The following is a 26,432-nucleotide window of genomic DNA, read 5'->3' on the forward strand; positions in this document are numbered from 1 at the left end:
TTTTCAACATACATGGATCCATTATCTCATTTAGAGTCCTCGACTCATCTCAACCACTGTCCATTCACAATTCAGTTTCGAACTCAACAGTTCATCAGTTTCATTTTCACATACCAGTCTACCTTTACCCGCCATCAAACCATCCCCAATACACCCGAAACCTAATCCTCCGTTTTCTAATTATCATATTAATACCAACTAAAACCCTTAGTTTTTTTCCCAAGTTCTCATACTCAAAATCAAGTCCAAAAGCTTTAAAATGGTGTTATAGAAGCTTACAATCTTGTTGGAAAGGTGAATTAGTTGAAAACAAAGTTTAAATTTGAGAAATAGGGAGTGTGCGTACACACAAGGGTGTGTGCGCGCACGCCCAGGAGAAGTTTTTAAAGGTGTGCGTACGCATAAAGGTGTGCGTACGCACAGGTACCAAAATTCATAAGGTCTGTTCGCTCGCACAACCTGTGCTAGCGCCCTCAATAGATTGGCCTTCCCAACGTGTGCGTGCGTACAGGGCTGTGCGTATGCACAGGTTGCAAATCCTCATTGGTATGTGCGCGCACAAGCTGTGCTAGTACTGTAAACAGATTGCTTGCCTCTGCGTGTGCGTACGCACATTTGTGCGTGCGCACAGGTTAAAATTTTTTGCAGAGATGTGCGTGCGGACATACTAGATATCACAAAATTCTACAACTTTGCAGAATTTCATATTTTTACACCAATCTTTGAATGATCATAACTTCCTCTACAAAACCCAATTCTTACAAACTTTGTAACAAATTGAAGGGTTTTTAATAAGCTTTAATTTCAAACAAATTCCAATCAATTTTGACAACTGAGGCATAAGTTATGATCAGACAAAGTTCACCAAAAATCAACTTTTACCAAAAGTTCACCAATAACCAATTTCTCAATTTTTCACAACTTAAACCAACCAAAACCAAATAAAGCCATTTCAAACTCCATTTTTCACCAAGTTCTACCCTCTTGGGTCACAATTCACATTCGATACCAACCTTCCATCACACTTCATCATTTTCAATCTCAATATCAACATATAATAATTACAAACAATTATCCACCAACAAATTCACCATCCATCATTCTATCACTATCAATTTTCATCTTTAAACTCATTCATGCTCTACATCAATGATCAACAATAATCATTCATGCAAAATTCATTATACATCATAATCTCAACATCATTATTTAACAACATAAATAATAGCAATTCATCACACCTCATTCAACCAACCAACATCAACAACCATATTAATTCAATCCCTATCCTATGGGTCTCTAGCCTAAGTATCCATGAATATTATATACTACATAGAGGAAATCGAAATCATACCTTGGCCGATTCCCAATATGTACCAAAACCCCGATGGAGCACAAGCAAGCTTTCAATCACCAACCAACCACCAATCTCACCTTCAAAACTCCAAATCAACTCCAACAAGTGCAAGAACTTAACTAAAACCATATAAATTACCATAAATCAACACCTAGGGTTTCCAAATACACAAATTCACAAGGTAAAGAGTTTCCTTACCTTTTTCGATGGTGTTTGGGGCACAAACCATCAATAGTCCAACCTTAAAGACCACTTAATCAATTAAAACACAAAAATTCACTTAAAACCAAAATCCAAATTTTCGAAATTCTTAGGGTAGTAAACTGGACAGAGATAATTGAAAAGCTTACCACAATACCTAGCTAGAAATGACGGGCTCAGCGAGAGTTTTGCGTAGCCGCTGATGGCACACGAATCGGAGCACCGTAGCTCAAGTTATGGTCACCGGAAGAGAGGAGTGAATAGTGACAATAGTGGAAAGCTCTCACCTCTCTCCTCACTTCAGCTGCTGTTGTGTTTATGTTATGAGGATGAATGTGGCTGAAATGGGTTCATTTAAGTGTATTTATATGTTGGGCTTAGGCCTAACTTGGGTCCGGTCCAACCTATTAGCGTTTTTGTCCAGTTTGGTCCAATTTTGGGCCAAACCTTTTTAATTAGTGCTCGATTTTCAATTTTAAATATTTTTCTAAGGTTTTCTACTGTTTTTAATTATTCTTGCACAATACCAAACAAACTTAAGTCGGTACTGCCGGTTAATTTACCGGTACGCGTTTTTACGTAATTTTTCAAATAAAATTACATTTTCCAACTCAGAAAAATCTATTGCGTCCAAATATCGTATTTATATTTTCTAATTAATATTCTAAATTTTGAACCTATTTTGGGCAATTAAATTATTATTATTTTACGTTAATTAATTAGTTAATTAATTTGCGATTCTTACATTTAGTCTCAAGCAATGCCCCAAAATGATCTTGAGAAGACAGCAATGCATGATAAACCTTATGCATCAGCACTGGAGAATTTAATGTATGCTCAAGTCTACACACATTCTAGTATATCATTTATAGTTGGAGTGTTGGGTAGATACTTGAGCAATTTGGGCATAGATCATTGGATAGTTGTTAAACGAGTAATGTGTTCTCTAAAGAGAACAAAGGATTACATGCTTACTTATTAGAGATCAGAAAATTTGGAGATCATTGGGTACTCTGATTCCAATTTCATGGCATATGGTTGCGAAACTTTGTCACTGAACTTCGTATAATAGATGACATTGAAAGGTCATTAAAGATATTTTGTAATAATAAATCAGCAGTACTATACTCCAACAACAATAAGAGTTTGACAAAATCGAAGCATACAAACATCAAGTTCTTAGTTGTCAAGGAGAAAGTTTAAGAAAAACAGATTTTCATAAGACATATAGGAACAGAGATGCTAGCAAACTCATTAACCAAGGAATTGATCCCTAAAATCTTTCATGAGCACACTGTTCGGATGGGTGTCAATATTTGTGATGCCTTAGTTTAGTGGGAATTTATTTTATGCTATATGTCCTATGACAGATAATTGAATTATTTTTTCTGCAGAATTAAGTTGATGGTTTATTTCATGTTATGTGAAATGTTCATTTTGCAACATTTGTTTTGTGCTTGATCTCCATAAAGTTTTAAAGTTGGACCAACTGGAAATAGACATGCATGAGATTACTTGGCATATAATTTCCATATTACTCATCCAAATTTGATCTTTGTCGTTAAGTATATTAGGATGGTGATTATTGTGGTTTAGTCACGACATTAATGTGATGAAAGTTGCGGTGATTCCATATCTAATATGTGAGACAGACCAGGTTGTTAAAGTAATGAGAGAAATAGCATTCAGATGCGTGCATAAAATTTATAAGATGTGATTATGTCAAGAAAAAAAATATGTATAGTCCAAATGGGAGATTGTTAGGTAATTATTTTAATTTTCTAATTTGTTTGTGTGCAATACATATATTAATTATAATCACAAATTATCCTATTTCAAATTAAATGACTTATATAATGGTGATCTCATTTATTGTTTTAAATGCTAAATTGAATAAGTCATTGTTACTTTTGATTTGGAATTAAATGAGAATAAAACCAGATATCATCTTTTGTTCTTTAGATAATTATCTTTTGGATTTTAGATATATTATCTTTTGGATTTTAAATACTATTTTTATTTAGGTTTTAGGGTTTAATGAGTATCATGCTTAAATATAAATAGTGCCTTCAGGGTTTGAGTCCCCAACATATACCAAAATCGCCTTTGTCGCTCTTTACTCATTAGAAGAGTTACAATTTAATCCTATGGATACAGAAGACTTTGGTTAAAGAAGATCGAAAAGAATCACAAGATCCAAATTCTTTCATCAATTTCTGATTTCTATAAATAAAAGTACGTTTTCGTATTATAATATATTTTTGGTGATTCAATATAAATGATTTTGGTTAATAAAATAATTTATTCCAACAAAAACTACACTAAAGATATATGATATAATCCTAGCACTTACACAGTTACACATCTTAAACTGAAATCGAAATGATCATTAGAGTCTATTGTAAGTACCATTTTCCATTCGCCTCAAGAATCATGGTTAACTGAAAGTCTTCGTCTCTATCTAAAAAATCATTCCTTGTATTTACTAACACAAATATAGGTTTTTGTTTACGAAAGATAGGTGAAGAAGCATAAATCTCTAACTTTGAGTGGTAAATCTTACAAAACCTAGACAGAAAAAAAGTTTTATTCATAGAAAACCGAATGATATTTATAGATAGAAAGCGTAATATATATTCGATTACAAAAAATCTTTGTAATTAAAAATAGAGATCATTATGAGTTTATTTTGTTTCTAAATCTACATAGATATACTACACTATAATTAAATATCTTTTTTCTTCAAACAAATTTGACTATTTTCCAAATTTGCAAAAACTTTTTAGTTTATTTTTTTGGTCAAACATATTAGAAAACTGGCAATCCAAACTTAGTCACACTACACACTCACACGCAAAATATTTTAAAAATTCTTCATCTCATCTCAACTAAATTTTAAACCTGAGTATAATTATTCACGAGGCGAATGAATTACCGTTGTGCCAGTTCTTAGTTTGATAGTTTCCAATTGGAACTCTCTTTTCTTTTGGGTATTAATTCGAACTCTAACTATAAAGAAAACTCTTCAAAGTTTCACCCCAACTTTCAGGAAGCTATCTCCCGTTGGCTAACTTGGTACCAAGCTGTTTGGTCATGCTAGGAAGCCCAATTATAAGTGAACAAGCCCACAAGCAAAAATTACAAAGACAAGAAAAAGTTAGCAGTGGCACAGACAAAAAGATCAAAATAAAAATAAGCACAGACAATTACCAAAAAATTAAAGTACAAACAAAAAAATCAAAAATAAAAATAAAAATAAAAAATTAAATTGAGTTGGTCTAGTGATTAATTTACTAATTCGGTTAAGCAAGCGTTGAGAGTTCAGCCTTAAACATGTAGAAATTTATTAGCCAATAAAAAATTCTTAAATGGAACTCACTAGTCACTACTACTACAAATTAATCTTTAATCTATCGTATTAAGAGATACGGTGAGAAATAAAAATAAAAAATAAAAAGAGGAAGAAAAAGGTGGTTCCCAGTTACATGGTGACAGGGTAGTAACCTTAACACGTATTCTCGTCAGACTGAGAGACTCAGATCATCATCTTTCAACCGCGAACACCCAAAGCCAAAATCTCTGCTTCTACCCTCTTCTCTTTTCGCCTCGCATCTGGTTCGTTCCCCCTTCTCCATCTTTTTTCTTTTTATTCTAAATTCCTCCAATTTTACTCCTTTCGTTTCTGATCTTCCTTATGTTTTCGATCCTGTAGAATCATATTGCTTATGCTGTTTCTCATGCACTATGTTTATATGATTCCCAATTACCATTGTAGGGTTTCCAATTTGAAACCAATTTTGTCTCTATTCTGATCTTAACTTACTGCTTTTGGAATTTGGATCTCTATAATAAATATCCACCTTACACTATTTCTCCACTGTTGCAGTTATAACCACCTCTCTGCTTCAATTAATTATTGAAAGTAATAGTCTCTTTATCCCGCGTTCTTAAGTTTTCGATTTCGGTTTCTATTTCATGCTGCGCACTCCACTTCAATCTTTTTGTTCCATGGAATTGAACATTGAAATGTGAAACCACTAGCTTGTAGATATTCCAATATAGCTTAGCTGGCAGAGAAGCCTCTGTAATTCATAGTTAGTTACCTTATTTGAGAAGTAGCCAGGCTCAATTGAAGGCCCTTCAGGTTTTCATTAAATAAAGACACTGAATTTATATGGTTATCAAGCTCTCCAATGAGTACATATCTCTTCCCCTGTTTTCTTTTGTGTTCCACTTCAGCTTTTCCCCTCAATAACAAAGCCAAATTCTTTTTCATTACGTTGCTTAACAGGAATTGATTTTTATTTCCTGGAACAGAAATGCGAAAAACACTTCATGTTCTTTCTTTCTTTTTTTGGGTGGCAGTTATACTATTTCTAATCCTAATATGTTATACATGTGATGAATCTGAAATTCTGCTGAATGTGCAGTAATAGCAAGTATTCAATGGCCTTTATCATTGTTGTAGAGTAAATGGAAGGAGAAGTGGTTGCACGACCGTTCCAAGGATATCAGATATTTGCTGGCGATTAAGTTATTTCTTCTTGAACAAAAACCTCAATGGTAGCCCCAAAATTTTCTACTAAGCCAAAAATATGCTACAGGCCCATTCGACCTTCTGACTTAGAGACTTTAGAGCATATCCATACGAAACTGTTTCCTATCAGGTCAGATAATGAAAAATTGAAAATGTTTCAGTGTTTTAGGTATGTGCCCATGAAATTGTGTTACTTAGAAGTCTTGTCAATTTTTCAGGTATGAAGCTACTTTCTTCCACGATGTGGTAAATGGATGTGACATTGTGTCATGGGGAGTTGTAGACTCTAATCGACCAGATGGCCGGTGTGATGAGCTCATTGGATTTGTGACAGCACGGGTTGTTTTTGCGAAAGAAAGCGAGGTTGGTCTTTGTGTTTGATTTCTCCAAACAGATTTAATAAGTTTTGTGCATCTGTGCCTGCTTGAATTTTAGACTGAAAGAAAAGCTGAGTTTTAAGTCTTCTAACCTGTGTTAAAGCATCATTCATTTGTAAAGTATGAATCTTTATTGCTTTGATGAATTATTTGGTGATTTTAAAGGATATATTTTTTATAGCAAACTGTTAATTGAAAACTTATTTAGGATGCATTAATAGTCTTAAAAAGCAAATATCAGTTGCAGTTCATGCTATGGCTACAAACCAACTAACCAAGGCAAACTTGATGAGAAAGTTTAGTGCTTAAAGTCTGTAATCTGATTCAATAAATTGTTTTGATTCCAAAATAATCAAGACAAACATGATCTTATACTAGTTTTTAATACTCACAATCTGATTAAGTTGTTTTGTTATTTTGTTAGTTTTCTACTGCTAACTTCTGTTGGATAATGGCTTGATAAAATTGACTTCACAAGAAATATACAAATTGTCTCCTAGGATAGGCCCTTTTCAGCATACAAAATTTTTATTGCCTTCACTTACTGATAATTGTGAATCTTTGCTGATTAATCTTATTCCTGTAGATAGTGGATCTGCTTGGATATGACTCGGCCAAATCAGATCAAACTTTAGTTTACATTCTGACGCTTGGAGTAGTGGATACTTATAGGAATCTTGGAATCGGTAGGAGTTTGTATCTTTTTCAATATTGGACTTCTGCATGTATAATTGGTAGTTTAGCAGTCTAATTTATGCCCCATCTGCAGCATCTTCTCTGATTAAGGAGGTCATAAAATATGCTTCAAGCATTCCAACATGCCGAGCTGTTTATTTGCACGTAATTTCTTACAACAACCCAGCAATCTTTTTGTACAAGAAAATGTCTTTCAAGTGCATAAGGAGGCTGCAGGGATTTTATTTAATCAATGGCCAACATTATGATTCATACTTGTTCATGTACTATGTAAATGGGGGACGATCTCCTTGCTCACCATTGTAAGTACAAAACACCTTCTTTTCCTTGACTTGTTGGCACTAAATCAATATTTTGGAAAACTAACCAGATGTTGAACCAGTAAAGCTTTTGGTTCATGATCCAATTGGTTCAACCAGCTAAATTAGTAATTGAACAGTTATTATATATCCTGGTTGAACAAAAAAAAACTACTTGAACCGAGAACATGAATGGTTCACACTGTAATCGGTTTAAAACATCGCATTACACATTTTTTAATTAACCTTTTAAAAGATAATGTATGATTTTTGCACCTTTACTATTTATTTGGATTTGGGACATGAGTTCTTAAACCTTTTTTTGCCCAATCAAATTAGGTAACCAATAAGGGTCTTCTTTATTGATATGTACATCTTATTATTTTGTGACAAGTATTTCGTTTCTATGATAAAAAAAAAATTGTTGTTTTTAACTCATATCATGTGGCACATAATGAAACACTACCTTAATTGGATTTCGATCCAATGTACAAATTGCAAGGGCCTTTTGTATTTCGCAGACATGTATATCTTTTTGCACTTCTTTTTAAACACAAGTAAAATCGCCTCAATAATTGTAATTCCAATTTCTCATTTCAGAGAGCTACTTGCCGCAATAGTAAGTTACTTGAGGAGCGGCTTTAAGTTGATGGCTGCAAGGCTGTGCAAGAGTGACGACAGGAAGATCTCAAAGTGGGCAAAGTGTAAAGAAAGCCATTCTCTTGTGTCCCCAACACATAACAAGAGAAACCTAGCAGTGGAGTGTACTGGATATGATGTTGTTTAATCCTATATTTATTTATTTATTGTTTCTTTTTTAGTCTTTACCCTTCCTACTATTACCTGTATCATTCAACTCTACTCTTGATTGCCTCCAGAAAAGGTTATATTGAAACCAAATAATACCTATTGTAACTACCACGTGCTTAATAAACTTCCCATCTCCTGTAGAAGTTTTTACTGTTTGTGCAACCTATGTGATATTGTTGACCATTTTGACAATGATAAATTGCTCTGAGTTTCCATAAACCTAAATAGTATTGTACACAACACACTCTGATTTGTAAAGACATACACTAACAATTGAGGTTAAATGATATCATACTCGGTATCATTGAATTCTTTACTGTGTGATATGATACTGTCCTCCCTTGTAAACATGGACCTATTAGTACATGTAGATGTCATTTAATTTAAGCATTGGTAGTTAGTTGAAACAATGGAAGCAGAAATGGTATCTCAATATGGAATGAAATTCTAACATCTAAAGGTTCATATTTTCTAACTTTACAAACCAGCTAGTAGTTTCAGATTTTGTTCTACCTTTATTTTTGGTATCTTATTTGTACATGTCTTGAGAGTCAACAACTCCATACACAAACTTTACCTCTACATTCCTATGTAACAAAATGAATCTATCTATGAACTCTACAAAGGATGATTTGGTGTATCTGGCATATTTGAGTAATCAGAAACCTCCAGTACCAGCGGGTGTATGTCTGATTTTGGATTATATTGCTGAAACACTACAACTGAAGCAGAAGTGGAGAAATCTGAAGAAGCCAAGTAGCTTCCAACAGGACCAAGCTCTGAACAATCACTTGTGTTTACCAAAGGTGCTACTTGTGGAATCCTACCTACCAAAACTAGATTGCTCCTATTCTTTTCCATCAATACATTTTTAACATCATCTTTGTTTTCCACCAACCTTTCCTCATACACTATAGATTCTTCACTACTACTGCATACACTTAAGAACTCAGACCAAAACTGGTCATCCTCTCTTTTATCTTCTTCAATGGTTGTTCCATCAGCCACAGATATTACCTTCTTGTCCTTGTTTGCTGTTAGACCAACCAAGTTGGCACCAAAGGCGAATGTCTGCCCTGGTGGAGCTATAAACTTGATGACAGTAAGCAAAATTCCGGGATGCTCAGCCAATCTCATACCATAGGCTAGTGCTTCGCGGTCATCACGTCCTCCAAAGAATGCAGCCACTACATTGTAGGAAACATCACTGGCTGGAACTTGTCTTTCCCCTCCAAGGCCACGATCAACCAAAATTCCCACGGAGCAAGGAGCATGGCTCAGGACATTCTTATTCACCATCCGAAATGAATGTCCTAGTGACTCCATAGTCCCATCAATGCGTTGGTGTTTGTGGAATGGGAGGAGAATCATTGCTGCTCTCTTTTGGTGCGCGCTGGCGCAGATATCCTCGTGAATATTACTGAGAGAAGAGATTGCAGTCATGGGGCGAACATTGACGCTGCTTAGGGGTCCAAAAGCCTGAAATGCGATCACCAAATTATCTTTGCCATCATGTATTTTGTTCCAAAAGGGAAGTCCATTGTTGCGCGCCTTATGAACCATTGTGATGGCTGAAGGTCTCTCTGAGAGTTCCATCAAATGCATAGCATATATGCAAAGTTTCCCTCGCCTTCTAGTTCCCCTTGATGACTCTATCAAATTGATCAAGGTAGGAATATTCCGGTTGCTATGGAAGCAAGCTAGCACCCGAAGTTCAGTGTCAGGATCCTTGCGTTGGATCATCTTATGCTCGTATGGTACTCCTCTTCGAGCTGGCTTATACACTGCCATAACTATTGGAGTTGTGATGAAGGTGGTGAACAATGCCATCAAAACACATATTGCAAATGCCTGATCATTCAATACCTTCATTTGCAAGAAATATGATAGGTGAAATGGTGAGAAATATAAGTCATCAAAAAATACTAGTGAGTACTAACTTTTGCCAATGTCTCAAGAAAAGTAACTATATTAAGAAACTGGAGAAAATAACATTTGATGACAGAAGATACCCATACCTTGCGATCCTTGCCAATGTTGAGAACAATGAGCTCCACCAATCCCTTGGTGTTCATGAGAAATCCAAGTGCCAAGGCTTCTCTAAAAGGAACTTTACATAACAATGAAACAGAGAATGTGCCAATGACCTTTCCAAAGCAAGCAGTGAATATAACTAGTGCTAGCAATCCCCAAGAAAGTGCTCCTCTTATACTTGCCACATCAGTCTTCAATCCACTTGACACAAAATACAGTGGTAAGAAAAGGCCTGTTACAATGTCTTCTATCTTCTCTGTCAATACCTCAGCAAAAGGGCCATCCTTGGGAACAATTACGCCTACTACAAATGCGCCAAAGAGCGCGTGGATGCCAATGGCATCCGTGACAAAGCTGCAAGCCAGGACTAGTGTCAAGGTAAAGCATATGTAGGTCTCCTTCACCGGCTCGCCCTCAAGCGAATGCTTAGCCATTATGTTAAGAATTGGTTTAATGGCAAAGATGGCAAAGAGAACAAAACCAGCACCACAAAGCAAGACCCAAAGTGAAATCAATGGGGAAGTTTCTGAGCCAGAGAGGGCTATGGCCAGAGCAAGTAGTATCCATGCTGCAACATCATTGACAGCTGCAGCCGACATTGCTATGCGTCCAACATCAGTTGTGAGGAGTTTAAGCTCAGCCAGGATGCGAGCTAGGACTGGAAAGGCTGTGATTGAGAGTGCAACTCCCATGAATAGAAGGAATGGTGTTGGATTAGTACCTTTGGAAATGGTGGCTTTGAGAGCAAATGATGTTCCAATGCCAAGTACAAAAGGGAATGTGATCCCTGCAAGGGCTATGCACAAGGCCTTAGCTCCTGTTTTTCGAATCGAACTAAGGTCTAGCTCAAGACCAACCAGAAACAAGAAGAACAAAAGACCAACATTGGCTAATGTCTCAAGAACAGTTAAACTTTTGTTGGGGAAAACTGTCTTAAGGAATTTCTCATTTCTCCCAATTGCAGATGGCCCAAGTAGTATTCCACCCTGCATTAGAATTTTGTGGACCAAGAAATTTATGAAACAAGATTTAATTGGATATGGCAATGATTTGCATAAAAAAGAAAAAATCTTTCATGTCATAGTTTCAAGGCAAGGATTCATGCAATGAAGGGTCTAATTCTTATTCATGAAAAACTTACAATAATTTCTGCAATGACTCTAGGTTGTTTGAGAGGCCTGCAAATCAGTGCAAGGAATCTGGTGAAGGCAACAACCAAACATATCTGAAGGATCAACAATGGAAGTGCAAAATCCAAAGGGTTTTCATGTTGGAATGCTCCATTGGATACAGCTTTCATTGGTGTTGAACATGTTGAAGAATTAGGAGGAGTAGGAGTGGCCATTTCCAATGGATTCAGGCCTAACTAACAGAAGAAAAAAAAAAAAGAGAGAATTATCGAGACACATAGAAAGGTTCATATGTGCATGGAATGAGAAAGAATGTGAAGGGACAAAACATGTGTCAACACTAGCTAATGTGACCAATTTGTGAACACACACAAACGCGAATTTCTGATAGATGGTGAATGGTGAAAGATCAAAGGCAATGAACTTTTTGAGGTTTGCTTCTTTTGCTATAGATAGTATCTCGTGTTATAAGGGCTATGCATTTTGTTATGATGGAAAATGTTCACTCTCTTATATATGGTAGCAAGTGTTGAGAGGTTTATTTTAACTATATAGTTAACTACACGTACGGTTCAAATCCTAGTTTGCATGAAGAAAGTTGATTAATTCATTTAGATGATCCGTGTAAGAAAAGGAAAAAAAAAAAGGAAAAGTTGTTTAGAGTGAGTAATTTATAAAACTATAGATGGGATGTTAGTTACTTTTGTTCTCAAAATTTTAGACAATCAAATACAAATTAGAATATTGGTGGGGCTTATTTTTATATTTATAAATTTTTTTTATCTTAGTATGTATAAAATGAGTCATTCTATCACTATTCGTTATAATATTTCGATTTTTTTTTCTCAGAAAGCAAACAAAATCATATTTTTAATGATTTATTATTATTGCTATTATTAATTTTGGTCATATGATAATTAATTTCATTCACTGCAGTTTTGTAGAACAAAGCTTGTTATTCCTGGATTTTAAAACAAACAAATAAATAAATAATTGTTGTAAAATAAAAGATATACTAAATATTGTTGTAAAATAAATAAAAGATATACTAAATATAAAAGTAGGAGCAGAAAATCTAGTATTAATATTAGTCAATATAATAATTCCAATATAATAAGAATAATTTATATATCTATAGTAAGAGAGAGAAGTGTTAGCAATGTAGAAGAGTATTATAGTAAAAAGAGAGAGAAATGCTTTTTTATTGCTATGTGTTACATAGAGGCTTAAGCCTCTATTTAAGTATTTATACATGTTCATGATGTAGTTTTTCCAAATTTTTATTAAATGTACACTTTCTTGTAAAAACTGAACCGCCCATCATAAATGGGCATTCACGTAATTAAGCTTATCACAACACTCCAACTTGGATGACCATTTAGGATTATTGCTTCGTTAAAACCTTACTAAAGAAAAATCCAGTGGGAAAAAAAATCTTAGTGAAGGAAAAAGAGTACAATATCCTTTAGTGATGAGGACTGCCTCATTAAAAACCTTGTCAAGAAAAACCCTATGGAAAAAAAACCTTATCAAAGAAAAAAGAGTACAATCTCCCCTTCTTGGCGACATCATTTAATGTCTCGAAATCGGCGCATCCCAATCTCATGTACCAATCTTTCAAAGGAGAATTTTGAGAGTGACTTTGTGAATAAATCTGCCAGATTGTCACTTGAGCGGATCTGTTGGACATCAATTGTCTCTTGATTTTGAAGATCACGAGTAAAGAAGAATTTGGGAGAAATATGCTTTGTTCTATCACCTTTGATGTATCCGCCTTTAAGTTGAGCAATGCATGTTGTATTATCTTCAAACAGGACAGTTGGAGCTATCTTATGATCAATCAGTCCACATGATGACAAAATATATTTGATCAGACTCCTAAGCCAAAAACACTCGCGACTAGCTTCATGTATCGCTAGTATTTCAGCATGATTAGAAGATGTTGCTGCAATCGTCTATTTCGTGGACCTCCATGATATAACTGTACCACCATATGTGAACAAGTATCCTGTTTGAGATCTCCCTTTGGAGTAAAGTATTGTTTTTGTCCCCAACGTTTGGGGTAAGTCCTATAATTGTCCCTAACGTTTCATTCGTCCTATTTACGTCCATAACATTCCAAAACTGATTCAATGTTACCCTCCCGTTAAATCCACTGACGGAACACTAACGGAGATGCCTACGTGGCTAATTTTGTCCACTGTGGCAAATGTTTTTCCTAGTGATCGTTACTGAGAAACAAAAAAAGAAGAAATAATAATTTAAATGGGTGAACCCTAATTTGAGAATGCACCTCTTGTCCCTTCTTCTTCTCACCATCGCCGTCTCTATTGCAGTCCTGGGTGAGTCCATGGCTTCGCAGGCCTCCCAGGCGGAGCGTAGTTGCAGTGCTTCGTATCGAAACAGCAGCCAAGGGAGGCGACGGAGAACAACTTGTTACTGTGGGAAAAGGCCAGTGCTTGTGACTTCATCAACGGCAGAGAATCCCGGAAGGAGGTTTTTGGGCTGTGTTAACTATGGGGTAAGTAGAAAATGTAATTGTTGGGTTTAGCTGTTACTTGGTTATCTGATTTGAATTTTCTTTTGATTTTGGCCTAGATTGGAGAAGAGTGTGGGTACTTTGTATGGGCAGAGTCAGAAAAGGAGCAAGAAGTTGCTCGATTGAAAAGGAAAATCACAGGCTTGAAGGGTAAAGTGACAACACTTGAGAGGATGTTAACAATGGCAGTAGCAGTAGCTCTGGTTGGATGGACATGTGCTATGATTTTATTGTGTGAAAAATTGTCACTGACAAGAAATGGGAGGTTTTTTCTGCATTAAGGTTGTAGAACATAGGTGCTAGTGTAGGCTTGTTGGCAATATGTTGTCTGTATTCTGGAGTGTGGCTGTAGGGATTGGGTTGGATCAAATGTAAGATGTTGATTGAATGATTTTGAATAAAACTTCATTGTTACCCAATTTTATCTGTTCAGTTTACATTGTCATGGAACATCATTGAAGTAACTATTTGCAACCTTGATTAAATGAATCAGTGATACAGGAATAACATAAAGGATTAACCTCAACATTAACCAACATAGATGTCATGTAGATATCTAAAAACTGGAAATATAAGTTAACCTAGATACTAAACATTGTTTTTGAAGTAGCAACACCTCCAGATACAAAAAGTGAAACCAACAACCATAGTTTCTAACAGAATACAAAATGCAAAATACAAAAGATCTCACTAGTCATATAAATTCACAAGTGACAGTAAATCACTCCAAATTCTTCCATGCTCTTGGTGGAGTCCTGGCCATAAACCTAAGGTTGGACTGGCTGACCCTCTTCACTGGAGTGGGCAGAACCCTTGCAGTTGTTGGGGCTGGTGCAGAAGCAGTTTGTGAATGATCAACTTTAGCCCTTTTCACTGCAGCTTGTGATTGCTGTGAGCTGACACCTGACTTTCTCTTTGAGTGTGAGGGTGATTTATTGTTGTTTCCCTTCTGCTTCCTATTTTCACTTTCAGTAGCCTTACTAGAAGCTGTCTTGGCAGAGAGTCTCACACTTTTTCTGACCCCTCTCTGTGACGTCTCCTTTGAAGTAGAATTACCAGCATTGTCAACCTATACACAAGACAGAGCAACAAATAATTGAGTTACCAAAATGATGAAGACACCAGTAAGCACACCAACAAATAATAAATGACATATACTTACAGCAGGACTTGGAGTGACTTTGCGCTTCTTTGGACAACTCCTTTTGTTATGACCAGAGCATAAACAATAGGAACACTTTTGTTGCTGTCCTTCACGAGACAGGCCAGTCCTATTTGATTGCTCATTAGCAGCTCGTGTTCTCTTCTTCTTTGGCCTCCCAATGGGTTTTCTATAAGTGGGAGGCAACACATCCTCGAATTGAGTTATGTCCTAAAGGTTTGGTCCATTAACAGGGAACACAACATGTTGGTAGTAGGAGATGTATGCAGCCTTCTTATAGTAGTCAGATACATAGGTATCAACGTTGAAGCACATTTTCCTTATACAAGTCATCGCATGTGCACAGGGAATCCCAGACAGTTGGAACTTCCTACACGAGCACTCTTAATTCCTAAGATCCACTCTTCGCACGGGGCAATGCTGTTCTCTGTAGGGAATATAGACCACACCAAGCCGCTTCAATCCGTCTTCTTGCTTAGTAATCGAGGGCGAAGAACATGCGATCAAAACTCGATAGGGTTTACGAAGTGTGGGTGGAATGTGAAGTGTTACGTTTTTTGTTGCTCTCCTCTGTTTGCAAGCATTTCGTAAGGTTAAAGCAAACATTACGCGCAAAGAAAAACTCGTGTCAATACATACGAGTGGGCTTACCAACGTGTCTGGTCCACGTAGGCATCTCCGTTAGTGTTCCGTCAGTGAATTTAACCGAAGGGTAACATTGAATCAGTTTTGGAATGTTGTGGACGTAAATAGGACGAATGAAATGTTAGGGACAATTATAGGACTTATCCCAAACGTTGGGGACAAAAATAATACTTTACTCTCTCCCTTTGTGTAGATCAGACAAGTATCCAGCATCTGCATAGCCAACTAATTGTGACTTGAATCCATAGGGATAAAACAATCCTATATCAACCGTTCCATGAAGATATCGAAAGATTTGCTTGATTCCACTCCAAAGTCTTCTGGTTGGAGAGGAACTATACCTTGCTAGTAAATTCACCGCGAATAATATGTCAGGTCGCGTATTATTAGCAAGATACATCAGCGCTTCAATGGCACTAAGATATGGTACTTCAGGACCAAGGATATCTTCATTCTCTTCTTTAGGATGAAATTGATCCTTTTTCACATCTAATGATCTTATGATCATTGGAGTACTTAATGGATGTGACTTATCCATAAAAAATCTCTTCAAGATCTTCTCTGTGTATGTTGTTTGATGAATAAAGATCCCATTTTTTATATGCTCGATTTGTAGGCCGAGACAAAATTTAGTCCTTCCAAGATCTTTCATTTCAAACTCTTCTTTTAGAGTTTTTATAATTGTTGGAATCTTTTCAAGAGTCCCAATGATATATAAATCATCAACGTACACAGCAATTATAATAAATCCATATGCATATTTCTTTATGAAAACACATGGACAGATATCATCATTCTTGAATCCATTTTTGACTAGATACTCAGTAAGACGCTTATACCACATTCGTCCAGATTGCTTTAGACCGTATAAAGATCTTTGCAATTTGACTGAGTATAACCCTTGCGAATATTCATTGGATGGTTTAGATATCTTTAGTCCTTCAGGGACTTTCATATAGATATCCCGATCTAATGAGCCGTATAAATAGGATGTTACCACATCCATTAAATGCAAATGCAATTTATGATATGCAGATAAACTAACCAAATAACGCAATGTTATCGCATCCACTACAGGGGAATACATTTCTTCATAATCTATACTGGGCCTTTGTGAAAAACCTTGTGCCACAAGTCGGGCTTTGTAGCGCACAACTTCATTTTTCTCATTTCGTTTTCTCACAAATACCCATCGGTATCCAACAGGTTTTACATCTTCAGGTGTACGGACTACAGGTCCAAAGACTTCACGTTTTGCAAGTGAGTCTAATTCAGCCTTCATGGCTTCTTTTCATTTTGGCCAATCATTTCTTTGTCGACATTCTTCGACTGATCTTGGCTCAAGATCCTTATTTTCATGCATGATAGTCAATGCCACATTATATGCAAATATTTCATTGACATTGTCTTATTTCGGTCCCATTTCTCTCCTGTAAAGACATAATTTATCGAGATCTCGTCATTTTCACAGTTTTCAGGTACCTGAACGTCTTCTGGCGTTAACACTATATCAAAATTTTGGACAACTGCAAGTGTCTCTACTATATCTTTTTTAACAGGAATATTATTTACCTCTTTTCTCTTTCGAGAATTTTTGTCTTTGGAACCGACAGGCGTGCCACGCTTCTGGCGTGAATTTGCTTCAGTGGCTACTTGTCCTACTGGGACATCAATTCGAATTGGGGCATTTTCTGCTGGTATATAAGATTTAGTTATCCTCTTTGTATTGAAAAATGCATCAGGCAATTCATTTGCTATTCTTTGCAAATGTATAATCTTTTGAACTTCTAGTTCACATTGCCTTGATCTAGGATCTAAATGCATCAACGATGATGCATTCCAGTTAAGTTCCTTTTCAAGAAGTTTATTCTCTCCCCCTAATGTTGGAAATTTTGATTCATCAAAATGACAATCCGTAAATCGGGCTTTAAATACATCTCCAATTTGTATTTCAAGATACCTCACTATAGAGGGAGAATCATATCCAACGTATATCCCCAATTTTCTTTGGGGTCCCATTTTGGTGCGATTAGGTGGTGCAATGAGAACATATATCGCACACCCAAATATTTTTAAATGGAAAATATTTGGCTGCTGGCCAAAGGCTAATTACATAGGAGAGAACTGATGGTAACTCGTTGGCCTCAAACGAATAAGTGTTGCAGCATGTAAAATAGCATACCCCAAACCGAGGTTGGGAGATTTGTTCTCATAAGTAAGGGTCTAGCAATTAATTGACGGTGTTTAATAAGCTATTCTGCTAACCCATTTTGTGTGTGAATATAAACTATTGGATGTTCAACACTTATTCCATTAGCCATACAATAAGCATCAAAAGCTTGGGAAGTAAATTCACCAGCATTATCAAGACGAATTGCTTTAATTGAATTTTCTGGAAATTGTACTTTTAATCGAATAATTTGAGTCATTAATCTCGCAAACGCCAGGTTGCGAGAAGATAATAAGCACACATGTGACCATCTCAAAGATGCGTTTATTAGGACCATAAAATATCTAAAAGATCCACATGGTGGATGAATAGGTCCACATATATCACCTTGAATCCTTTTTAGGAATTCAGGGGACTCAAATCCAATCTTTACTGGTGATGGCCTTAATATTAACTTTCCCTGAGAACATGCAGCACGACAAAATTCACTAGTTTTAAAAATCTTCTGGTTCTTTAGTGAATGTCCATGGGAGTTTTCAATAATTCTCCTCATCATGGTTGTTCCCGGATGACCCAATCGGTCGTGCCAACTTATGAACTCATTTGGGCTAGTAAACTTCTGGTTTACAATGGCATGTGATTCAATTGCACTAATCTTAGTATAATACAACCCAGATGAAAGTGAGGGTAATTTTTCTAATATAACCTTTTTATTTAAATCATGAGTTTTGATACATAAATACTCATGATTTCCCTCATTCATAGTCTCAATATGATATCCATTTCGACGAATATCTTTAAAGCTCAACAAGTTTCTTCGAGATTTGGTAGACAACGGTGCATTATTTATTATGAATTTTGTTCCTCCGGGAAATAAAATTATAGCTCTTCCAAAACCTTCAATCACATTGCCTGCGCCAATTATAGTATTAACACATTCTTCTTTTGGCACAAGATGAGTAAAATATATATCACTTTTGAGAATAGTGTGCGAACTTGCACTATCCGCAAGGCATACATCTTCATTACATATCCTTGCCATTCTCTTCAAAGACAAATAATAATAAAATGAGTAGTATGCACAGTTAAATTGAATATTTGATCGGAATTATTTTTCTAAGAAATACTGCACATAAAAATAATGTCATATACTAAAATTTTATTTTAAAACATGACACATTTAATGATTTCAAAATTCATAAACATTAATATTTCATTATTTATATACATCATATTTGAAACTTAAATACATAGAAAATAAAACTTAATAATAAGTTCTTTACATTATTTATTTACATGAATACTTAACAATCTCACATATTAAACTATTCCATCATTGATCAAATGACCAATATTTCCTTCAGGATTCTCAAAGAAATCAGATACATCATAATGAGTGGTGGAATTTTCAGCATCATTTGAAACGAAATTCGACTCTTTTCCCTTGTTGTCTTTTTTCAAAGATGCCTGGTAAAGATCGACTAGGTGCCTTGGGGTACGACAGGTACGTGACCAATGGCCCTTTCCACCACAACGGAAACACTTATCCTCTGTTGATTTATTATGCCCGACATTTCTTTCTTTATCCCACTTCTGGTGAGATCCTCTCTTTTGAATATAATTCTTTTTCCTTCCATAATTTTTTTTGTTATTAAAACCTTGTCATTTACCTCTCTTGGGGTAGTGATTTACCGCATTTACTTCAGGAAATGGGGCGGCGCCAGCTAGACGCGCTTCATGATTTTTTAAAAGTAATTCATTGTTGCGTTCAGCAACAAGAAGGCAAGAAATTAACTCATAATATTTTTTAAACCCTTTTTCTCGATACTGCTGCTGCAGGAGAACATTGGAGGCATGGAAGGTTGATAAAGTTTTCTCAACATATCATGGTCAGTTATCTTTTCCCCACATAATTTCTTTCGTGAGGTAATTCAAAATATTGCAGAATTATATTCATTTATAGATTTAAAATCTTGTAGACGTAAGTGCGTCCATTCATATCGAGCTTGCGGAAGTATCACCATTTTTTTATGATTATACCTTTTTTCAAGGTCTTTCCAAAGATCTGCAGGATCTTTTAATGTGAGATATTCATTTTTCAATCCTTCGTCAAGATGACGACGAAGAAAAATCATGGCTTTGACTTTATCCTTCTGGGATGCATTATTTTCAGCCTTAATGGTATCTCCAAGATCCATTGAATCAAAATGAATTTCAGCATCTAGTATCCATGATAAATAATTGTTTCCAGATATATCAAGAGCATTGAATTCAAGATGAGAGAGCTTCGACATAATGAAAATTTGTTACCTGAATCTTCCTAAAAATTTGATCAGAGTCTCGTGCTGATAACGTGTTGTAAAATAAAAGATATACTAAATATTGTTGTAAAATAAATAAAAGATATACTAAATATAAAAGTAGGAGTAGAAAATCTAGTATTAATATTAGCCAATATAATAATCTCAATATAATAAGAATAATTTATATATCTATAGTAAGAGAGAGAAGTGTTAGCAATGTAGAAGAGTATTATAGTAAAAAGAGAGAAAGAAACGCTTTTTTATTGCTATGTGTTACATATAGAGGCTTAAGCCTCTATTTATAGATGTTCATTATGTAACTTTTTCAAATTCTTATTAAATGTATACTTTCATAAAAAAACTGAACCGCCATATCTAGTAACTAAGCTTATCACAATAATAATCATGTTTTTATAGGGCTAAATAGAAGAGTTTATTTTTTGTAAAATTTAAATGCGCTCAAAAGCTAGACATAAAAAGTCAACAGATTATAGTTTTTTTATACTCAGTTTCAAGGCTTATTTCTAATTAAAACAAAAAAACAAATAAAAAGGTAGACCCAAGAAAAGGGGGAGTGTGTGCGTGCCTGTTAGCGTGAGTGAGTTTTTTTTTTTTTTGTTTGGACTGTGCGAGAGTGAGTATTTAAGTTGACCAATCAAGACCAAAAAAAAAATTTGACCAAGAAAAAATGATGTGTAAATTATGTCAAAAAATATAATCTATGACCCAAAGTCCCAAACGGAATTCAAAGTAAATCATGTCCACATAAATATATTAGCTTTAGAATACCCAAAATAATATTATAATAATATATTAGTTTCAGCACAAATAATAAATTATTAATGTTTTTATTTATGCAAACCTTATTGGGGTAAGTTTATCTAATGTTTAAAGTAGTTTTAACTTTTAAACTAGTTAAAAGTTCAAGCTTCCAGCTTTAATTGGGCATAAGCTACGACCCATGTGGATTAAAATTGAATTAACTTTTAACTAATTTGAATTCATCTAATAATTAATTTATTAGTTCGTTTAAAAATATTGATAGAAATATCATCTTATGCATATAATAATTTATTAGTTTATAATAAATTCTTAAATAAAATTCTTAATACTTCTTTAATAGAGTACAAATAAAATAAAATATAAACAAAATAACCTTAGAAATATAATAAATTACAAGTAGACCATATGATAAATCACCAATATGAAGTTATTAAAAGATGCAGCAAGAAGCTATGTAGTAAGTGTTGGTTTTTTGACAGAGAAAATTGAGAGTAGAAATAAAGGGTAATGGAAAGATATTTGTTATTACTTTTTCACACACTAGAATCAAATACACGCATCACATATATATATACATACTAACTCTACAATAGAAATGCTAACTAACTAAATTATGTTATCCCTTGAATATTTACATATTTACCCTGACTCCAACTCACTCTTCTCACTCTTATCCCTTATACCCCCCCTCAAACTGAGGTATGGACATGAGAATACCCTCAGTTTGTGTCTGAATCTGTCAAATAAGTGCTGGGATAATGGTTTAGTCAGGCAATCGGTAACTTGATCAGGGGATGGAATATGTGCCACAAAAAGAAATTTCTGATTGACTAGATCTCTAAGAAAATGAAGATCCAACTCTAGGTGCTTGCATCTACTATGCAGTATGGGATTAGCAGCTAGAAGACAAGCACTCTGATTATCACAGTAGATGGTAGGCGGTGTAGCCTGTGGTATATGTAATTCACTCAAGAGTTGCTGGACTGAAATGATTTCAGTTTGGGCTGCACACATAGCTCGGTATTCGGCTTCTGTACTACTTCTACTGACCTTTGTCTGCTTGCTACTCTTCCATGATATCAGGTTATTGCCCAAGTAAACACAAAATCCAGTGATGGACTTTCGATCCTCCAAGTCACCTCCCCAATCAGAATCTGCAAATATAAGAATCCTAAAATTAGTGGATTTGGTAAAAACAATTCCATGTTCTACTGTACCTTGCACATAACGAAGTATCCTCTTCACACTTTTCCAATGTTTAAGGGTTGGTTCATGAGAAAACTGAGACACCCGGTTCAATGCAAAAGTAATATCTGGTCTGGTCATTGTTAAGTACTGTAAGGCTCCAACTATAGATCTGTACTTTGTTGGATTTTCAAATGGTTCTGAATCAGAGGAGTAGAGTTTCAAATCTGTCGACATTGGCGTTGGCAAAGGCTTTGAATTATTCATTTCAGCCTTGAGTAATAGTTCCTTGGCATACTTCATTTGAGATATCAAAAGATCTCCATGGGGAAGATAGGTAGCTTCAAGACCTAAAAAATAGTTGAATCTGCCAAGATCTTTTAAAGAAAATTTTCCATGTAATTGAGATATTAAAGTTTCAATTTCCTGTGAATTGTTCCCTGTGACTATAATGTCATCCACATACACTAACAAATAAGTCACATTGGAAGAATTGTGTCTAACAAATAATGACACATCTGATTTAGTACTTTTAAACCCAAACTTGTAGAGAGTATCTGCTAAGGTCTTGAACCAAGCTCTAGGTGCTTGTTTCAAGCCATATATAGCTTTATTTAGCTTACAAACTAATGAACTATTATGATGAACATACCCTTAAGGCTGAACCATGTAGACATTCTCTTCCAGTGTGCCATTTAAGAAGGCATTGTCAAAATCAAATTGCCTTAATGGCCACCCCAGAGAAACTGCAATGGTTAACATAACTCTTACTGTGGTTGGTCGAATTACTGGTGAGTAGATCTGTTCATAGTCCACACCTTCCTTTTGATGAAAACCCTTGCCCACCAGCCTAGCTTTATACCTAAGAATCTCTCCATTTTGATTTTTCTTGATTGCAAAAACCCATTTGCTTCCTATTACTGTTGCATTAGCTGGTGGTTCTGTAAGAGTCCAGGTATTACACCTCTCTAAAGCCTGAATTTATGCGTCCATTGCTCTCTTCCAATGAGGTCAGTTAAGGGCCTGCTTAACTGTAAGTGGTATACTGTAAACAAGATCAACCACTTGTGTGTTGAAGGCTTTTGGCTTGTGTATTTCAGATTTGGCCCTTGTCATCATGGAATGGGTGTTTGTAGGTGTAATGGAGGGTAAACCTCTCTTTAAGCCACTAACAGGGATAGGTGAATGGGGTTGAGGCAGAGGTGGGGGGTCTGATATTTGTGAAATTGAAGGTCTGATGTGAATAGGGAAATCATTAGAGGTGGTGTTTGGTGGTTCTGGCAGAACAGAGGATGCTGGGAGAGAGGGATTTTCTGTAGAAGAGGGTGATGATGAGGGTATGTGTATTTCAAACTTAGTGGATTCAGGAATATAATCTTGTGTATCTACAGTAGACTTGATTGCAGAATTAGAAAATATAGAATGATACGGGAATAAAGTTTCAATAAAGCTAACATGCCTTGCAAGGTAAACCTTACCATTCTTTGTCATGCACTTATAACCTTTATGATTAGGATCATAGCCAAGAAAAAGACAAATCTCAGATTTATAGTCAAATTTAACATTCTTATATGGTCTGAAGAAAGGAAAGCATGCACATCCAAATACTTTAAAGAAAGTGAAATCTGGTGTATGGTGAAATAGAGTTTCATAAGGACTTTTATTTTGCAACACACTAGTGGGTAATCGATTAATGATGTAAATAGATGTAATAAACGCATCTTCCCAAAATTCCATAGGAAGAGATGCTGTAGCTAATAGGGAAAGCCCCATTTCTGTAATATGTCTATACCCTCAGTAACAAGAAAGCTAGTAAAGGGTTTAGAAAGAAACTCACCTCCTTTGTCGGTTTGTAGGAATTTAATGTTGTGACCAGTTTGTTTTTCCATCAGTTTCTTATAATTTTGAAAGGCTAATAAAGTTTGAGATTTATTCTGTAAAAGAAAAATAACAGTAAATTTTGAAAAGCCATCTACAAAGCAAGCATAATATTTATAACCATTTCGGGAAGTCACAGGGGATGGTCCCCATAGATCAGCAAAAACACACTGCAATGGTGCACTATACACTGTTTCAGTTTGGTCAAAATGCAATCTATGCATCTTTGCCAGAAGACAAATTTCACACTTATATTGTAAAGAAGATGCAGAATTTGTAATAGGAATGGAGCATTTATTCATGATGGTAAGCACAGTTTTCATGGCACAATGGCCAAGTCTTTTGTGCCATAGAACAATATTACTATTCACATTACATTGAGTATTGAAAGCAGTGAAATTAGAATTGTTGATGACATTAGAATTACAAAGAGCTGAATTGAAGTTGTCTAAACCAGGAACAACATCATGATGAAAATTAGAATTACAGCTTAAAGCAGTGTCCTGAGTATTAGGCTTAGGAACTCTGAGAGTGTCAAAGGAGTAAACTCCATTTTTAACTATGCCCTGTAGGAGAAAGTCCCTGGTAGCCTGATCATGGATAACACAAAAATCAGGCCAAAATTCAAAGAAAACCCCATTTTCAGCTGCAAACCTGGACACACTTAGCAAATTCTGGGTAATTTGAGGGACATGAAGCAAATTCTTTAAACAGAAAGAGATATTAGCATATTTATCATAAAGGATAGAGGAGCCAGAATTCTTGATGGCAATACCTGTACCATTACCTACAAAGACTTGATTTGCGTCTGTGTTGCTCGCAGAAGAAGAAAGAAGATTTGAAGGGTCTGGTGTGAGATGGTGGCTGGCACCAGAATCTGCAAGCCAGGATGCATCACTCAATGATGAGGATGGGGCAGTAAGAAAGGCTGTTGGTTGGTGAAAATTCGCGGGGGGAGGTGGTGGGTGTGCATTGATGTATGGAATTTGAGGTGTCGTAGAAGGATTTCCAGAATTGGGATTGAACGAATGGTCGAATCTGTGGTAGCAGTTCCACACCACATGCCCTAATCTTCCACATAGTTGACACTGCACTCTTGAATTGTTGTTATTGAAGCCAAAACGTCCACCACCACGGCCATTTCTGCCTCCACGGCCGCGTCGATTGGCGGTGGCACGGTTGTAATCAAAGCCTGATGGAGAATTTTGAACATAATGAGCAGTTGGCATACCAATGTCAGGTTTTTTGAAGCGCTCGAGCATCTCTTCATGCGAAAGGAGAAATGCTTCAGCCTCAACAACTCGAAAAGATTCTCTCTTTGCTGTGACGGAAGAGATGTATACGGCATAATCTTCAGAAAGCCCATCAATGATAGCTTGAAGGTGATCATCCTCTGGTACTTCATATCCCACAGCAAACAAGGAATCCACAATTTTGCGAATTTTGGCAAGGTACTCAGTTGCTGGACCAGTCTTCTTGCAGGATCGTAGTTGACTCTTGAGGCTTTGTACACGCGCAGAGGAGGCAGCTTGGAAGTATTCATCTATTTGATTCCAAACATCAGAAAATTTAGATAGATGAATGATTTTATTCTTGAAGGGGTTTGTCATCGAAGCTACCAGCCAGGTTGTGAGGGTTCTATCACGCTTTCGCCAATTCTTGAACTCTTCTGATTCAGTGAGTGTTTTCTTGGTGGCATCTGATGTGAATTGTTCTGGAGCCTTTGATGGATCAAGGTGGGTTTCGAGACCCAAACTTTCAATGGTAAGAAGTGCAAGATATCTCCAAGTTGAGTAATTGTCTTCATTGAATTTTTCAGCAATGGGTGAGAAAGTCTTTTTTGTTGAATCTGATAGAGTGATTTTCATTGTGGATCTAATGATGAAATGGTGGCTCTTGATACCATAAAAGATGCAGCAAAAAGCTATGTAGCAAGTGTTGGTTTCTTGACAGAGAAAATTGAGAGTAGAAATAAAGGGTAATGGAAAGATATTTGTTATTACTTTTTCACACACACTAGAATCAAATACACGCATCACATATATATACATACTAACTCTACAATAAAAATGCTAACTAACTAAATTATGTTATCCCTTAAATATTTACATATTTACCCTGACTCCAACTCACTCTTCTCACTCTTATCCCTTGTAGTTATGAGGCAAATACTAATGTATAATCATGCAATGGAAGTAGTTAAGAACTATTTTGGTACATAGTGGAAGCATTTGACTAAACTGAAAATGAAGTTTTACCAGCATTATTCCCTACTTGATAAACAGGCCTGGCCTGCCATTGTTGCTAAACCCTAGAAAAACTATAT

General features: G+C 35.7%; 3 protein-coding genes across 3 annotated transcripts; 2 read left to right on the forward strand and 1 right to left on the reverse strand.

Moving 5' to 3' along the window:
* The first annotated feature begins 5,988 nt into the window (after positions 1 to 5,988).
* Positions 5,989 to 8,420, forward strand: LOC130966079 (histone acetyltransferase MCC1-like). The gene is made up of 5 exons (XM_057890841.1): positions 5,989 to 6,225; positions 6,314 to 6,458; positions 7,059 to 7,158; positions 7,242 to 7,470; positions 8,068 to 8,420. Exons 1-5 carry the CDS (start codon positions 6,119 to 6,121, stop codon positions 8,252 to 8,254), a joined length of 768 nt encoding a protein of 255 aa, XP_057746824.1. The 5' UTR covers positions 5,989 to 6,118; the 3' UTR covers positions 8,255 to 8,420.
* Positions 8,421 to 8,895: 475 nt separating this feature from the next.
* On the reverse strand, positions 8,896 to 11,656 carry LOC130965468 (cation/H(+) antiporter 19-like). The gene is made up of 3 exons (XM_057890226.1): positions 11,453 to 11,656; positions 10,296 to 11,297; positions 8,896 to 10,143 (listed from the first exon to the last, which is right to left on the reverse strand). The coding sequence occupies exons 1-3, from the start codon at positions 11,654 to 11,656 to the stop codon at positions 8,896 to 8,898; spliced, it is 2,454 nt and encodes an 817-aa protein (XP_057746209.1).
* A 2,135-nt stretch (positions 11,657 to 13,791) lies between these two features.
* Positions 13,792 to 14,464, forward strand: LOC130965469 (uncharacterized). The gene is made up of 3 exons (XM_057890228.1): positions 13,792 to 13,962; positions 14,040 to 14,183; positions 14,414 to 14,464. Exons 1-3 carry the CDS (start codon positions 13,792 to 13,794, stop codon positions 14,462 to 14,464), a joined length of 366 nt encoding a protein of 121 aa, XP_057746211.1.
* Positions 14,465 to 26,432: the final 11,968 nt, after the last annotated feature.

This window comes from Arachis stenosperma, chromosome 3 (genome assembly GCF_014773155.1).
Source record: "Arachis stenosperma cultivar V10309 chromosome 3, arast.V10309.gnm1.PFL2, whole genome shotgun sequence".
Classification (NCBI taxonomy): domain Eukaryota; kingdom Viridiplantae; phylum Streptophyta; class Magnoliopsida; order Fabales; family Fabaceae; genus Arachis; species Arachis stenosperma.